The 18,369-nt window shown below is 41.7% G+C and overlaps 1 protein-coding gene across 1 annotated transcript; it reads right to left on the bottom strand.

Moving 5' to 3' along the window:
- Window positions 1-201: 201 nt before the first annotated feature.
- Window positions 202-16,893, bottom strand: LOC130550014 (ribonuclease inhibitor-like). Its single transcript, XM_057327349.1, has 5 exons — window positions 15,983-16,893; window positions 14,997-15,170; window positions 10,569-10,742; window positions 3,132-3,187; window positions 202-2,112 (listed from the first exon to the last, which is right to left on the bottom strand). The coding sequence occupies exons 1-5, from the start codon at window positions 16,285-16,287 to the stop codon at window positions 2,042-2,044; spliced, it is 780 nt and encodes a 259-aa protein (XP_057183332.1). The 5' UTR covers window positions 16,288-16,893; the 3' UTR covers window positions 202-2,041.
- Between the last annotated feature and the right edge of the window lie 1,476 nt (window positions 16,894-18,369).

Genomic DNA, 18,369 nt, shown 5'->3' with positions numbered 1-18,369 from the left:
ACATAAATACGTATATTTAATATAAATATTAATAAACATTTATATGTAATTTAAATTATAGGTAAATGCATGTGAAAAAAATTGTACACATGTATGTGTGTGTTTATGGTACAAAATGAATATGCACAGTACACAGACATATATTATGTAAACACAAACTTTTATTCTGGATACGATTAATCATGATTAATCGTTCGACAGCCCTAACAAAAACAAAACTGATTATAAAGGCTACAATAAAAATAATAATTATATTAATAAAAAATGTGTCAGTCAATTTATTACAGTTACCCCATAAAACCCAAACGTTATTTTTTGTAAAACTTGTTGGGTACACTAAGCATAAACATGCACAGAGTAAAATGAATAGAAAACAAATCCTAGTCAACGCACATGTAGTAAGTAATTTTTGGCCCTAAAATAATAAATGGCACCTTGAACTTATTTTGCATAAAGTTTTAAAACTGGAATATTGTCTGTGACCGCTATGAAATCTGCTAAAAACATCTCTTCCTTCGAAAACATATTCATTCATGCTTGTAACTGTATGCTTATTTAGACGATGTATTTAACTGTTGTCCCCTTTGTGTCCAAAAAAATATGAAAAATCATTAAAAACAGACAAATCGTATTTGATCAATTTCCACAGTGAGTGCACATGTCAAATTTTAAACCATAGGATCCAATAGGAACATTATGTTGGGTGTGACGTAATTTCGGGAAGCGCATGAGAGCGGGTTGTTGCTAGAAAGGATACAGCTACGGCCGGAAGTGGTGCAAAATCTCGCCATATAATTACAATAAATTACATTAGCTAATGCCTACACTACCCCAACCCTAAACCGAACCTTATAATAATAAAAAAACAATTAATAAACTGTTTTCAGCATGACAAAAATGATGTGGTATTGAATAGCGCATGCCCAGTGGAGGTAACTGTATCCCTTCTAGTCAAAACAATGAGAGTGTGAATGTCAAATTGTTTGTGCTTTGTGGATGCGATTTAACATTTTCACAAATAACGCTATGTAAGATGCGAGCCGTACTGCTGAAAGCTAAAAAGCCATCTGTATCAGAACATTGAGTAAATCTCTTCATCCCGCATCTCACAGCTCAACTTTTTTCTCAGCTTTAATGATACTGGGCGGTTTTGTCGATTGGGTGAATCAGTGTTTCAGCAACAATGCGCTCATGATCTCCATGAAAACGAGGACATGTGACATACTCGAAAGCACAGATGTTAGCGTACAGGTGAGACATCTCAACACTTTCAAATCAAACATTTGTGATCTTTATTCAAGGTTCACATGCATGCTTCTCCTGCAGGGATGGGTCCGCGGATCCAGCCTCCTATAGAAAGACGACACCAGCCAATGCAAGACTTCAGAGGATGAATGCTCTTAATTAACTATTTAAAATTTATTTTTTGTTTCATGTATATTCTACATTGTGTCTTCTGTAAAGCTGCGTTGCAACAGTGTAAACTATGAAAAGCGCTAAACAAATAAACTTGTAATTGAACTGAATCATTACTTCATTATACACATTTACATTTATGCCGTTTATAAAGAAATGCCACAGACAAGACCTTGAGGATTACTTCTCAGCTATTTTGTTACATTGCCATCAAAGCTGTCTGTTGAGTCTGATACCTTTCTAGTATCAATGCCAGCTGCTACAGACAAGTATGGTATATCATCTAAAACTGTTGGTATTAACAGTTCAGAAAAAAATCACATTTTGCACGAATACAACTTAAAATCACAATAAAATATAAAAACATTACAAATGAAAATGAGATATTTCAGGGTTCCATTGGTGGTTGCTAAATTTCATAGTTCTTCACCACTATCAAAATGGCGAGATAGGGGACTATGCTCACTTATTCTGGGAATGTCCCAAAATACAGGTGTATTGGCACGGAATTAAAAGTGAGATAAGTAAAATGTTAGGAAGAGACATGACAATGCACGCAGTGTTCTTTTTACTTGATGGTTTCCCCTCCCCTCCCCTTAATTATACTACATATATTGTTAATGGTTTAGCCAGAAAGGCAATCCCAGTGAATTGATGAAGGTGCCCACGGTGGTATAATGGATGGAGAGACGAAACCTGAAACAGATAAATACATGTGAGTAAATGATAGCAGATTTGGCGTTGAAATACAGTTACAACACTGCCATAGACCCCCATAGTAAGACTGGAATGCGGAAGTAACTCGCGTCATGGAGCATCCAATAGTTCCAAAACTGCACTGAAGACCGTTTATTTCTGTGTCTCGCAAACTCATTTGTTGTACCGTGGGTAAAATAACGGCATGTTTATACATTTTAACAAGTTGGCAAACATATCTTACATTCATAGAACTTATATTCATATAACTACCCGGACAAATGCTGCTATAAATGTAGTCAATGTAGTAATCATTGTACACAATGTGCTAATATATTTAGCAAATATATAGGCAAATATAGTTGCTGTTGTCTGTTCCGCTAAAATCCATTCAAATAGGTTGACAGCACGGATTTGTTTGGAACTATTGAGCGCTCCATGGACCACGTGACCACACGGCGACGAGATCGAGTGTCGTAACTCTGTATTTCAATGGCTCTGGTTGAATCAGCCTTTTTTCAACAAAAACGAGCACTAATTGAAACACATCTGTCTAAAAGAAAATAACCTACGTAGATTCTACAAGGATTCTACATTCTGTCAAGTGCTACTGTTTAACTTTCTTTGGATAAGATTGTCAGGGATTGTTTATTTATTTTATTCATTTTGTTACATTTTTTATGTTTTATTACGTTTATTATTATTATTGTATTTTTGTTTTTACTGTAACAGTGTGTTGTTCACAAAAATGTTAAATAAAATAAAATGTTCCAAAAATATATGTAAAAACATTGAAACAATAAAATAATCAATCACAACCTAATGAAGATTGTTTGACATTTTGTAGTTTTCAAGTGTGGATATGGAAACAAATAGAAAATGTTATGTTACGTCTACATTTACGTTTTTTTTAAATGTTCCACTCACTATGTAAACTATGTTTTGGTACATCTGTGGGCTGATTTAACCTAAAACCGTTTAACAAAATAACAGATTCTTTATTAGTATTGTTTACTTACATGGGTTTGTCAGTGATCGGGAAACTATACGTCGTGACATCCGTTGACCAAGCATACTGCAAAAAAATTATGTTGTATAGTTTTACGTGTGGATAAAACTTACCATTAGTGTAATGTCTGTCATGTTATGCCAGATATAAGGGCAGTGCAGTGGTTCTCAAACTGTGTTACGCGACCCCTGGTGGTGCGTGACACGACAGAAAATTATAAACTCTATATATTAATTTACATTTCATGTTTTAAATACAATTTCAAATGTTTAATTCATGATAGATAAATATGAATACACCTCAGCCTATGTGCAATTTTAATATAGTTGTATGAATTGTCTTTTATTTATCATTGGTCGATGTAACTCAGCCAGCGCGTGACAGGCAGCTCAAACACAGAGCGGGAGCAGACAGACGCTTGTGAGTCTCTCACTCTCTCCGATGAGCTGCGTGTAAGTTTCTCATGTTAAAAGCTGTTGTTATTGCTGTAAAGCGTTAATTCAACACGCATCTGCATCTACTCGAGGTTTAAATCAATGAAGCGCGCCGATAGCTTTGACAAACGCCGCTGCAGTAAAGTGTGAGTCTATGTTTGTTATACAGCTGTTCTCTTGATGTTTAAGTATACTTATATTTATTTATCTTCCATGTTAAATATTCTTTCCACATTGTTTGTCTTTAATATAGCTTTGTAGATTTTCTGTAAGTCCCCACAAAGTTAATAAATCCCCCATATACGAGGCTAGACACACTAGTCCTAGGTCAGTCTGCACAGGCACTAAAACATGCAACGGTCAGACACACGACAAGAGAAACAGATGGGTAATAAAGGGAAATAAATGAGCGGGGAATGGGCTACAGGTGCGGTGGCAATAATAGGAATGAGAACGCTAAATGAGTAGACAATAAAACAGACGTGCGAGTGCTGAGTGGAAAATCACCCGTGCAGAGAGATCCTATCGAAGACACAAGGGCTGGGAAAGTGACGCAGACACTGAGCACGTGGCTAGCCGGCGACTCCCCAAGTGCTCAACAACAACACCACAACCCAAGAGCAAATCGAAACCCCGACCAGGACCATGACAGTAAGTGTCAGAACTGAAAATGCCCTTGTTACTGAGATTACATTGAACACCGCCTCCACAGAAAGAATATCAATGACTACTTCTCTAGCCCCGCCCACTGATTCGCGCATGACAATTCTGAAGTAACACAAGTGGCGCGGAACCAGATAGAGAGAGCAAGCAATAAACAAACATGCCGTTAAAGATAGCTAAATATTGTGCCATCCCTGGGTGTGGAAGAATACAGTCGCTGCATTCCTTCGGATTCCGATATTAGGAATGCTTGGTTAAAATTTATTTTTAAAGACGTTCCGGCTCATGTGGGAAAAACATGGAGCGTTTGTCCGATAGGAATGGCGCAGCAATCTTATGTGAGTAAAACATTTTTGTACTATGCGTCACTATTGCTTTGTTAGAGATCGCTTGATATGCCCTGAGCTCTATTCGCATGAGATTAGTGTTACCTGGGGACCTCTAGTCATTTGTATTAATTGCAGAGGTTGTCTGTGATCTTAAGCCCGTGCGAATCGGGATTTCTGTGATTTGGCGGGCTCATATATCATTTTTCAAGGTTTTATCCACCGTTTGCAAATAATGGAGGTTGTGCTGGGTCATATCCATAAGTTACCGGGAGTCTCCCGTTTGTTTATTTATCTATCGTGGAAACTCTCTTAACATTCGAGACCTGCGATCGCGTGATCTTTTGTCCAGTTCGCGATCACGGGTCTCAAATGCTGACAGGTATGGTCATATATCATTAAACGCAATACAACTATAGGCTATACAAACTATACGCAAAACCTTGCCATCACATCCGGGAGTCAGTAAATTTGAGTAAAATCATCCCATGCGAATGCGTCACATGAAATACTGATGTGGGGAGGTCATTTATAAATCACATGAGGTCTCCAGATAATACTAATGCCGTGCAAAAACTGTGAATGTTGCAAATGTGTAACCTAACGTTACGTCTCTAACCAAATTCACAGAAGGCTCCAACTACGCAAACTGCTATTGTTGTGGAAAAATATCAGTCTTGTAGTTCAAATAATCTCTCAGACAAAGAAGGGTCCAGGTGTCAAGGAGTTAACTTTATTTGATCGAGCCAAACAAAGTGAGATGTTCCAAGTCATCTAAAAACCAAGTGTTTTCCAGTCTACAGTTATAGTGAAACTTCTGAAAGGTGGTCCTTTCTAAAACCAATCAGGTAGATTCCCGTTATCTCTTATTTTTATTAACCAATTGTTGATTTTCTGCCACCAATATATCCCAGGCAACAAGGTACGTATCTAATGGTGGTACGCTGGCTATTACCTAATTTTTAAAATATATTTTTATATATCCTCGCCCACCACAATTATGTCATGGTCATCATGACCTGTTTCCCCTTCTTCACCTCCTACTCTTGTCTTTATCTGTGGCAAAACTGTGGCCTTGCTCAATGTAGATTGTAGTCATAGTAACGGGGCGGAACCTGCCCAGATTTGGTCATACTGTAGGGTTGGGGCCGGAAAAAGTCCCCAGATTTCATAAACACTGCCAGACATCAAAAACACAGCTGTGCAGGGTGCTTTTCAGAATCTCATACACATGTGTTTAAAACGAAGAGCAATAGTGAATAATGATCAAAAACATAAAGACATATCATGAAATTCCTCCATACTATCCAATCAAAGCAGTGGGCGTTTACTTATAAAGTCTTCAGTGCGGCACACCCATTAAAACTGAGCGTTTGTAGAGCTGGCCTCAAAACCCGGGTAGAAAATAGCCTATTACTTATTGATTTTTATGTTTTTGAATGTAAACATCAGGTGAACGTCATAAGTAGACCTCATACAACAGTATAAAACAATAAACAAGCCCAGTTCATCACACCTTTAAGGTTTTTGATGAAAACATTCCAGGATTTTTCTCCATATAGTGGACTTCAATGGACTCCAAACGGTTGAAGGTCAAAATGACAGTTTCAGTGCAGCTTCAAAGGGCTTTAAACGATACCAGATGATGAATAACCGTTTGGAGTCCATTGAAGTCCACTATATGGAGAAAAATCCTGGAATGTCTTCATCAAAAACCTTAATTTCTTTTCGACTAAAGAAAAAAATACATAAACATCTTGGATGACAACAGGCGTGAGTAAATTATCATGAAAATGTATGTTGAAAGTGGGCGATTCCTTTGACGGCCACAATTAGCCACGATCCTTGCCATTCAGGTCCCGTGTCACACACAGTCGCGCACATACCGGTGACAATTTAGTGACTTTGGCACTATATTTAGCGAATTTCAGACCCCTTTTGTCCACAAAAGGTGCACAGCTTTCATTCAGTTGGAAAAGCTCGTTTTCTCAGCATCTATTTTGCGCGGTGTGTGCACGGCGGATAAGATAAACATTCAGTTGACTGAAACTCGACGATTCGTCAACGAGTACAACACAGAATTTAAGCATCTGTCACTGTTACTGACGGTTTGGTTACACGAACATGAACATAGTACAGCTATGCACATAGTTTGTTGGCGGAGGAAGTGCACTACATGGGAAAATAGCCACCACTCTTTAATGTAGATGTATGGTGACTTAAGTATGTTGCAGTATAAATAAGGATCAAATTTAAAAAGTGTTTAAGTGTTTAAAAAGTGACTCATTGTTAACATGTAGTATCATGGGTAGTGTGTTTTTATACTTGTTTCCTGTCTTGACAAAAGAGACAAAAAAATGGAAACAGCTGTAATCGGCTTACACCGTTCTTGTGTCAATTTCCAGGCCTGGGAAAATAACAAACAAACACTCTTTCCAAAACAAATAAAACAAAAAGAAATAACAGGAACACTAAATCATTTACCAAACAAGTTCAACTTTATCACAGCAAAACAACAAATAAACCCAATTCATGTAATGCACTGAACCAAAGTGAAAACTACAAAAGCTCTCACCACCATTGCTCTCCTCCAGTAGCGGTTTTTGGCACGGGCAGACGCCCGGCGAGGCATTTTTCATGATACATGAGGGGCGGCACGAGCAGTTAAAAAAAAGTAAGAATCCTCTGCGCCGCCACTGCGAAGCGGTTTTCTATTATCTATCATTTCACTGTGTGGGGAATTGGTGCCCCTGCTTGCTGAGAAGGTGCCGTGCACAGAAGCTGTGTGAAATGGCTAATAAAAATAGGTAATACAAAACGATTATGTGGTCACTTACTGTGCATTCAGACTGCCGCCGTCGAGAGCGTCAAAAATCTCTCTGGCCGCCCTGCCAACAACGCTGTAGAAAGAGTCTTGGGCGCGCTGACGCTCTGACGTAGATTGAAATCTTATCTTGTATTTAAAGGGGCCGCAAAGCAAACAAGCTTGTTGATCTTGTGCAGACTGACCACAAGAAATTGATCGGTGGAAAAAACTTTATTGTAGTTACACGTTTGCTAACGAAATAATATTCTGCAGCAGTAACACTGTTTTGCATGTTCTGGCGCTCAAGTTAGCATGAAATTCCCGCTTATTTACAGAAAATGTATAACGTTAATGCACATCATCAGCAACTCACCAGGAACACAAACAATCTCAGACACCTTGGTCCACGCATATTTTTTTTTTATTTATGTCCCTGTACGCAAACAGGGACGCGTCGTATAGGATTGGGAACCCGCCACAGCAATTATCAACTTCTCCTCCATTTTGCTTGGGAACTAATGTGGTCAGAACCAAAATTTACAGGGCTGCTTTCTCTGGAATCATCTCAAGAGATGGACTTCTACGTTCCGATTGGTTGCCGCCGAACCGCGTCATAGCTCATTACCATAAAGTTGACCTGATTTCAACTCTCCTTGACGCCCTCAACGGCACCTTGCCGCCGGCTCACATTGAAAATTAATGACTTCCGGCCACTTTGACGCTCTCGACGGCGGTGGTCTGAACGCACAGTTAGTAGGCTTGTTCGACTTGATGCGGCGCTGCAAGATCCGACAGGCGGTTGACATCAAAGTACCGCGAGAGCGATTCGAAACTAAACATTTTATGTTTTTTCAAATGGCTCTCGCTGTACTTTGATGTCATCCGCCTGTCGGATCTTGCGGCGCCGTATCAAGTCGAACAAGCCTAGTGTGTTTTCACGACGCGTCATCAATCAATACTGCTGACTCGTGAGTTAAGTTCAGAGTAGAAAATAATTAATTATACTCAGGGGCGGACTTACCATTAGGCAAAGGTAGGCAATCGCCTGGGGCCCCGAGCTACCAGGGGCCACCAAAAGGAAGGGGTGGACTTAACCAATAAGCCATGTCAGCAGCCACGTAGAGCCCAAAGTAATCATCAAAATAGTCGGGATATCCCTGTTAACGTTTTACGTTATTACATCTGTACGAAGGCACTTCGTAACTGCAGTTACGAAACAATGGAGGCGCTGTTTCGTTACCAGCAGTGAGACGCTGAAGAGTTCAGTAAAAGAGCTATATTAGTATGGAGCCAGAAATATGACAAAACAATCTGAATTTGAATTTCGTAAATCTGAATTATTGACAAGTGTTTTTTAACAAAACTGAATATTATATGGGAGTTAAAATAGTTTTGAATTAGATTTTGATTTCGAATTTGAATTTTTTTTACTTGAATATTGAACATTTGAAATTTAACACAATTGCTTTTTTTAAGGCAGAGTTTTATAGGCATGCATTTTCAAACAACATAATTTTTGCTCTGAATTCTTAGATTGCAAATATCCAGTTTTTTTTTTAATACAGCCTCACGTTTTCAAGATGAAGAAGAAATTCGGAACATCAAATTCAATTTTCTAAAATTCAAAACGCAGAAATTCAGATCGTACAGAAAGTAGGTCAGAGGTCGTCCACAGGGAAGAGTAGAAGATCTCGGAAAAGTCAAACGGAGCGCTTTGGCCACAATGGCCAGTTATTTGTATATCACCCAGGGTGTAATTCAATGTAGAACCGCCACTGCTCTCATCTCACGCAACTCCCCAGTAATACACACTTCGCCAGAGGGTCACAAGACTGAAACGTACACAACCGCACATGTAAACCCAAACGTGCATACCTACGCCACTCGGCACAAAGCGGAAGAGAGAGAAAGAGAGAGAGAACGAACGACAAAGGCCGATTCCCTTAAATAATTTAAACAGCGCCCCCACCAGCCTTAACAGGGAAATGACGCTAATGCCTGCTCATAATTTTGTTAGGCTCGATTCACATTTCGCGTCTAAAACCGCGCACAAAACGCGAGACGTGCTGCTTTCTCCTTTTTTAGGCTCGATTCACATTTCGCGTCTAAAACCGCGCGCAAAACGCGAGACGTGCTGCTTTCTCCTTTTTTATAAAGCGCTCCGGCAGTTGCGCACGCAGAGCATCTGCCGTTGCTAAGCAACCATGGGCCACGATAGCTGTTGAGACGAGGAGGTATAAACAAAGGATATATGGATTATATGCACTGGAAATACCTTGCAATAACTCTGCTATTAGATTTAGTTATGCTGTGATCATCTGTCTCCATCTTCATTGAGCTTGTCTATATCGGCTGGTTGGTTGTTGTCACATGACCTGCGGTGCGCTTGCGCCTTTCTGAAAAGTTGAGATTTTTTCATCTCGATGCGGCGCCGACGTGCCTGAAAAAAAGAGCACGTCGCACCGCATGCGCATCGCGACCGCGTCGCCCCCTATTTCCGCGCTGCTGCCGCGCATCTACATTTAAAATAACAAATATGCGGGCGGAAAAGACGCGAAATGTGAATCCGGCCTTACAGAGTCATTTACAGAGCCCTGTTTACAGTGCACTACAGAAAAATGTTTTGTGTCCACTATTACTGGCTGGTAAATAAAACAGTGTTTGTATTATTAATAGCCTAATACGTTAGAATTGGAGGACGAGGTGTAAAGATAAAGATTCACAGCTCTACTATTAATTTGAGTGTTTATTCATATGATTTTATATGGCTGTCATGGTACCTGGAACAACTAATTTTATTAAAGGTACTTGATCTGAAAAGTTTGAGAACCACTGTCTAAGGGAGTTAACCTGCTCACTAACTCTCTGAAACTCTTGGTATTTTTTTTATTTTCAATCAAGTTTTAAGTTTTTGTTCTTCATTTGTTACCCTCACATGCATTCTGGCAAAAGGTGACTAAATTGTAATGTGTGTCTTTAATGTGACGTTTTCTTTGTTGTGGTTCACAACAAACAAAGAATTAATTTATAGTCAACCTCTAAGCTCTCAAGGTGCAGAATAGACAGGGCAGAGAAAAATATTTTTTACAATAAATTATGTAAATATAAAGCAATTAACTTGTTAAGAGCACAGACTCTTTAAAATAAGTCTACATAATGTATGTATGAATAAACTAAAATGAAATGATTAATTTTTGCGTTGAATTATTAGTACTTACATTACTCTGTCCAGTTTATAATCTGGACTATCCTTTAGTTCATCGAGTAAATTCTTTCCAGGCATTGCTATTCTATTGCCTGACAGATCCAGTTCTGTCAGGTGTGAGGGGTTGAATTTCAGAGCTGAACCCAGAGCAGCACAGCTTTCATCTGTAATACAACATTCTCTCAAACTGCAAAAAAGAAAACTTTTTTATTTTAGTTTAGTTCACATACTTTCCTTATGCCATTTGTCGTAATATCAGTGTCGTGTAAACTCTCTGTTTAATCTGTTTTTGAAGGTTACAACTTTGGTGTTCCACAAGACAAGTTATTTCAGAAATGCAAAGTGAAAGATATTGCAAGTTAAAGATATTTTAATGTAAAGTTTATTTTTGTTAAGAAGTTCCTTGTATAAACGACCTATAGACGGTTTCAGCGGCAACAACTAAAACATCTTGGTTACGGATGTAACCTCAGTTACCTGATGGAGGGTACCGACAGATGGGGGTTTGTCTTGAGAACCTATCAACTTCGACTAGACTTAGAAAAGGCCAATGAAATTGGCGAATGAAATTTGCATGCCAGAATCCGCCCCCGGATATCGGGTTTAAAAGGGAGACGGCGTGCTGCATTCATTCACCTTTGGGCTGAGGAGCCTGAGAGCCTCTCACGACTGCTGCAGCGGGCGGCACGCGTTGTGGCATGAAGGACACAATGTCTCGTTCCCTCCATCAGGGAACTGAGGTTACATCCATAACCAAGATCTTCCTTTTCTGTCGGTCTCTCGACGTTGTGTCGAACCAACATATGGGGTTCCTATGGAAAACGCCACGGCGCTGTGCCACATCACAATCTCTAGCGAAGTGACGGTGACTGGCCTGGGCATGTCAGACGTGAGCGCTAGCGCGAAATTGTAACCTTCCAGTGGATAGGTATGGGGTCCCAGAGCTTTTGGAAAAGGTGGGAAGCCCCTGCCTTCGGCCGTCACAGCCGGTGGCCTTGTTTCTCTAACAGCGAGAAGCCGCTCGGTACCGTAAGGGCCACTGGGTAAGCACTATTTCCTCAATGAGGGGAGGCGCTACAGAGACCACTTCCTACCGTAGGGAGGAGTTTAGTGGAGACACCAACATGGTCTCGCCGGTACGGGAGAACTCATGGGAGGAATGTGCGGACTGAAGGTGTTTACCACAAGGTGGAGGTCCACCTAGGGAAGGTCATGGGTTGCCAAGGTGGGAACCAATCATGAGGATACATCAGACGGAACCGCCCTGCTGGGGGGTTACTACGTCTGGAGCACTAGGTCCGGTTAGAGCTATGCGGTAAATAACTCAGCTGGTACCCAGCCTAAAGGGGCAGGGCTGCTCTGCCCAGCCCGCCCGCAGGAGGTGCTTAGTGATGGATGGAATGCCTGTTCTTCACCCGGTGGGGGAAGAAGGGAGGCGAAAATAGCACGCTGACCCACCTAGGAGGGGGGAAGGTGCTTTCGCAGGCGTACGCCCTACCGGCCGCCGGTCTTACCTGTTGCCATGCAAGACTCGAGCTGACACCGGTTTTACGCGGAGGCTGTAGAACCTCCCGAAGGTGTTGGGCATAGCCCAACTCGCAGCTCTGCAGATGTCTGCCAGAGAGATGCCCTGAGCCAGTGCCCACGAGGAGGCTATACTCCAGGTGGAGTGAGCTCTCACTGCCAGTGGGCACGGGCAATCTTGGGACCGGTACGCCGTATTGACGGCGTCCATTATCTAGTGCGCTAACCTCTGTTTTGAGACAGCCCTCCCCTTCTGCTGACCTCCAAAACAGACAAAGAGCTGCTCAGAGCTCCTGAAGCTCTGTGTGCGGTCCAAGTAGAGGCGCAATGCGCGTACTGGACACAACACTGATGGGGATGGGTCTTCCTCCCAGGTGGTGAGCGCCTGCAAGTTCACCACCTGGTCTCGAGGGGGAGTGGTGGAAACTTTGGGCACGTAGCCGGGCCGGGATCTCAGGATAACGTGAGAATCACCGGGCCCGAGTTCTAGGCAATCTGTGGACACGAAGAATGCTTGTAGGTCCCCTACCCTCTTGATGGAGGCGAGCGCCATCAGGAGAGCCATCTTCATCGTGAGGTGAGAAAGAGCGGCATCTCTGAGGGCTCAAAGGGGGGGGGCTCTTGAGGCCCGCCAGGAGCACATCAAGGTCCCAAGAGGGTACGGAGCGCGGACGAGGCAGATTCAGCCTTCTCGCGCCCCTTAGGAACCTAATGATCAGGTTGTGCTGTCCTAGAGACTTGCTACAACTGGGTCGTGGCTCGAGAGGATGTAGCCTCTTCAGTGCAAGTAGCACAGCCAACAACTCTAGGCAGTTGATCTGCCATCGCAGGTGGGGGCCCGTCCATCGCCCTGACACTGCGTGCCCATTGCACCCAGCACCCCAACCCTGCAGGGAGGCTTCTGTCATCACCACAACGTGCCTTGTAACCTGACCAGGGGGTTAGGGTGCGTTGGCACAGAAGTGTAATCACCATACGCCTGCTGCCCATGTGCCACACTCTCCAGGGAACTTGACTCTGTAGCCAGTGTTGCAGCAGTCCCATGTGCATCAACCCGAGGGGTATCACCCCCGCCGAGGATGCCATGTGTCCCAGGAGCCTCTGAAATTGTTTCAGGGGGACCGCTGGCTGCTTGAAAAGGTTCAAGCCGTTCAACACTGACTGGGCGCGCTAGGTAGTCAGTCGCGCTGTCATGGAGACAGAGTCGAGTTCCATACCGAAAAAAAGATGCTCTGTACAAGGGAGAGCTTGCTCTTTTCCCGGTTGACCTGTAGTCCCAAGCAATCTGGGTGCCGGAGCACCAGGTCCCTGTGTGTACACAACAGATCTTGTGAGTGTGCCAAGATAAGCCAGTCGACGAGATAGTTTAATACCTGCACGCCCTTCTCCCTGGGGGGAGCGAGGGCGGCTTCCACGGCCTTCGTGAAGAGTCTTGTGGACAGGAACAGACCGAAAGGGAGGACTCTGTACTGATATTCCCGCCCCTCGAAAGCGAACCGTAGGAAGGGGCGATGACGAGGGAGAAATGAGACATGAAAGTACGTATCCTTCAGGTCGATTGCCATGATGCTCACGCTTCTGCGTGAGCATCCTGAACGGCAGCTTGAACATGTCGGCTAGAGGGACGAGCACGATCGCTTCCTTCACAGGAAGGGTGGCGACCTCAGCCCGAAGCACGGGAGCATCCTTGCCTCTGACTGAGGTTGTGAGGATGCCCCAAAACTTGAGCGGGTGTCTGACAAGTTGGATCGTGTAGCCGCGACCGATCGTATCCCGTAGCCACCGTGACGGTTTGGGAAGCTCTTGTCAGGCTCCCAGGGAACGAGACAGGGGGGCTAGGGGTACGATCTGCATCATCGACCTCCCGGGGGGTGGTTCGATGGCTGGCAGTGCGGATCCCTTGCCGTGGGGAGGCTCCCGGGGAGGAGATCGGCTCTGCTGACTTACCTGCCCGGCGATGCAGCTCAACGCACCGTCGATTTGAGAGTGCTGAGGGCTGCAGAGTATGCTCAACATTGCGTCTCGCCGTGACGCAACGTCGGGTTGCCGAACACCGTCGTGCAGTGGGTGAGAGCGGATGTAAAAAAAAACACCCAGAGAGATAGGAAACTTTTTTTGTGAGTGGGCACAGGGGCCTAGCAGATGTTGGGACGGGTCAGGGACCGTCCCGGATCGACTGACCAGCGATGTAGTGGCTGGGGTCGGGCCCGATGGTGGTAATCTCCCTGGGGTCTTCCCGTTAGGGCCGCTTCTGCTTCCGCGACGGCTGTGACGGGGCGGTGGTCTCCTCCTCGACGTCCTCTTCCAGGGGGCCACCTGGTTTGGGGGCGCCAGAGCCGGGGCTGCCGGTTGGCGGCCGAGTCGCGGCGGGGTAGGATGTGGCTGATTGCCTCCGTCTGCTTCCTCGCTGCCGAGAACTGCTGGGAGAAGTGCTCGACAGTGTCACCAAACAGCCCACCCTGCGCGATGGGTGCGTCGAGAAAGCGAACTTTCTCGGCGTCATGCGTCTTCGCAAGGTTGAGCCAGAGGTGCCTCTCCTGGACGTGAACGAGCCAAAAAGGGGCCGTTCCAGGTCTTACTCAGTTCCCCATGTCGGGGGGGTTTGGACAGTCTCAACCTTCTCCGAATGTGATGATCCAAAACATTCTAGGAGGGGGGCCCGAGGACCAGGGTATGGAACCACTGCTGTAGACATTGCCTTACCCAACTGGATTTAGATGTATCCTTCTACTTTACTGCTGACTACCAAAACAACAGTCACTCAAGATGGTTTTGCTCCAGAATAAAGTAACTTAAAAAACTTTTAAGGTTGCCACTGACTCAGTACAGTATGTGTAAACTTCAGCAATGATCATCATTTTGTTGTATTGTTGTATTAAAAAGAGAACAGGGGTGTATCTTAGAAAAATGATCTTACCTCAGTATCTCCAGTATACAGTTTGTATTCTCCAATCCAGCACAGAGCTGGCTTACTCCTGAATCTCCAAGCACATTGTGTGACAGACCCAATTCTCTCAGGTGTGAGGTGTTTGATTTCAAAGCTAAAGCTAGAGCAGCACAACCTTGGTTTGTAATACCACAGCGATGTAACCTGCAGAGAACAATACCAAATGATATGATCACTAAGCTTCAGTCCAAAGATGATGGAGGAGAATTCGGTTCTCCTCACTACCCAGCAAACACAATACTGTACGTTCTGAAGAGGTCTCTCTTCGTTTGGTCATTGTGATATTACAGTATTCTGTGACCACGTTCTGACGACGTCTTGGTAAAATTCCATGTATTGGATCTTGGCCAAAGTCCAAGAAACATTGTGGCTACATCCTCAAATAACTTTGTGAATTAATCCCAAGGGGAACATTGTAGCAATGTGGTATACTGGTCTCCAGATAATGTGGACACTGCTACATAGTGTCATTTTATTAACATATCTGGTCGTTTCTATTTATTATGGTGTTATATGTGAAATTTATTAGAGTAAAATCCTTTCATAATGTCAGGACAAATGCTAAATGCTAATTTTTTCAGGTGCTCACATCATTGAAACATTAGGGGTCATTTTGTTTTACGTCACTGGCTGACATATTGTGTATTGTGTTGTTTAATTTATTTATTTTATTTTCTTATACCGTACAGATGTGAGAGCAAACATATATATTTTTTTCCATCAATTTGGCATGTTTCAATGAACAGTGAACATTATACAATGAACAAATGTAATGTTAAGCTTAAAGCTTAAATGTACAGTATATACATCTCTAAATGAATATCTCCTCACAATCCTCTATATTTTGTTTAATTCTTTGATCATCATTTACTGAGACATTTACTGTATGGATATGGCAAAATGTAAATCAGGAATCAGCAATGATGCCACCAATTTTGTTTAGAAAAATGCCTCACCTGAGTATTTCTAGTTTATTTTGTGAATTCTCCAGTGAAGTACAGAGCAGATATACACCTGAGTGTCCTAGTTTATTGGAAGCCAGATTCAGTTGTGTCAGGTGTGAGCACCGGGTTGATCTCGGAACTGAAGCCAGAGCACCACAAAAATTATCTACAAAACCACGTCTGCCCCACCTGCAAAGAAAACAATAAAGTCGGAAATGATCATGATGGAGAATAGTGTGTGTGCGTGTCTGTGTCTGTGTGTGCGTGTGCGCGTGCGCGTGCGCGTGTGCGTGTGTCCAACCCACTTTTGAGGACATTTTACTGGTCGTCACTAAATAAAAAGGCTCATAATTCGGTCAAATAGTGTTTTTCTTTAAATCTAATGTCTTGCACATGTTTGTGTGATTATTGGGTTTAGGGGTAGGGTTAGGGGATACAATATATCACAAGACTGATATAAGATATGGAAGTGGATATGGAAAATGAAAGTCTATGGAATGTCCCCACTAGTTTAGCAATACAAACCTGCATGTGTGCGTGTGTGTGTTTAACCAGTGACAGAGACCTGTCATTTCCATAACAACATGCGAAGAACGTGATTGGTCGAGAAGGCTCAAGCTCGAAAAAATTAAATGGCGACCTAAACGCCCATTGAAGCATAGTTTTGTATAAATAAATGTAAGTTTAATTATCACTTTCAACAATGAGAAATTAGTATTGTAGTTTTTAAATATGTGATTAGATATTGCAAAGACAATCTCTGTTTATAGTTCAAATAGACTTCCGTTACCCTATCTGTTTCTCGGGGTTATTTTAGTTTACTAAAATTAAAACTTTGAAAACGTCTCTGTTCATTGAAATCAAATAAAATATTGACCTAAAAATTATGGGGAAAAACTTAACTAAAGGAAAAATTGAAATGTTGCCTCAAAAATAAATTGAGATAAGTTTAAAAACTTATTTTAAAGCACTAAAATTATAATAATAAACAAAAACTGAAATAAAACTAAACTAGAAATTAATTAATATTATATAGCAACATAAAAAATTATAAAATGACAAAAGCATATACCAAAATTGCTATAACTTTTACTAAAATTAACATAAAAACTAAAGATCTAAAAATAAAAGCTAATTAAAAAATAATAATAAAACTAAAATGAAAACTATAATAACTCTGGTGCCCTCCACTAATATTGAGCAAAGAAGGCTGTGAAAAAAACTCTTTTAATCTTTTGCTCAAACAATTAAGAAAAAGACTCTCCTCTCATTGAAAACAAAGAATTGCAAATACAACACATTACTTTGTTAAATATACAGTATCTGTTCACAGGGATATAAATAGTAAGTAATACACAGGCCAAACTCCCTTAGTCATTCATCACAATGGATAAGACCAAATAACATAGCTGTGATGTGCAGCAAAAGGTTGCTTCACAAATAGGAACTGGCTATAAAAGACACTGAAAATGCCCATTTCCACCATCAGAGCGATAATTAAGAAAATCCAATCAACTGGAAGTGTTCTGAATTAGAAGGGGACGTGTGTCTATCTTGTACCAGTGTAGTTTCAGCCAGGGGTGTAAAGTACTTGAGTCATTTTACTTGATTACTACACTGTAAACATTTTCAGACCTCTACAACTCAAAATTTTCTAGTGACTGGTAACATTGAAAATGTTCAATTCTCCCAACTGAATTTCTGTGAATTTAATTTGATCAATTGTGTCAATAGTCTGTTAACATTGGGCTCAATGAGAAATAATATGTTGAGACAATGGAAAAAAGCAAAACAAGTAATTGGCCCAATTATGTATTTCAAATTGCAGTAGCACTCTTTTTTTTTGTTTTACCTATAATCTAAAAATATATATTGGTTAAATTATTTGGTAAAGCAACCTCACTAAATTGTTTATTTTCCATTGTCCTAAAAGAAAAACATATTAAATCAGTATGCACTAAACTCTCAATCTATTATGTCACATTTCATTAAAACATTATTTAAATATACAACAATATTGTGAAAATACAAATCATAAATACATTCTTGTTTTGTGAACAGTATTCTTTTAGGTAAAATTATCATTGAAAGAAAATGAGAAAAACAGGTAAAAAAAACAGAAAAGATATTGTGAGACATCAAATACAGCATCATATACAAGCTTATATTCATTTTTAAAAAACACAATACTGGGGTTTGTACATGTATTTAAGTTAATAAATGAATATTTTGTGGAATAACCCTTATTTTCAATCACAGTTTTCATGCACCTTGTCATGCTTTCAGTCTTTCACATTGCTGTTGGGTGACTTTATGTCACTTCTCTCCCTGTACTACATGTTGAGTGTGTATCATAGCAACTTTCGGTAACCGAGATCAGTATGGGTTAAACTAGGATA

The sequence above is a fragment of the Triplophysa rosa genome, unplaced genomic scaffold (genome assembly GCF_024868665.1).
Source record: "Triplophysa rosa unplaced genomic scaffold, Trosa_1v2 scaffold218_ERROPOS846334, whole genome shotgun sequence".
NCBI lineage: Eukaryota > Metazoa > Chordata > Actinopteri > Cypriniformes > Nemacheilidae > Triplophysa > Triplophysa rosa.
The sequence above is the reverse complement of the archived record's forward strand: the minus strand, read 5'-3'. Positions and strand labels throughout refer to the sequence as shown.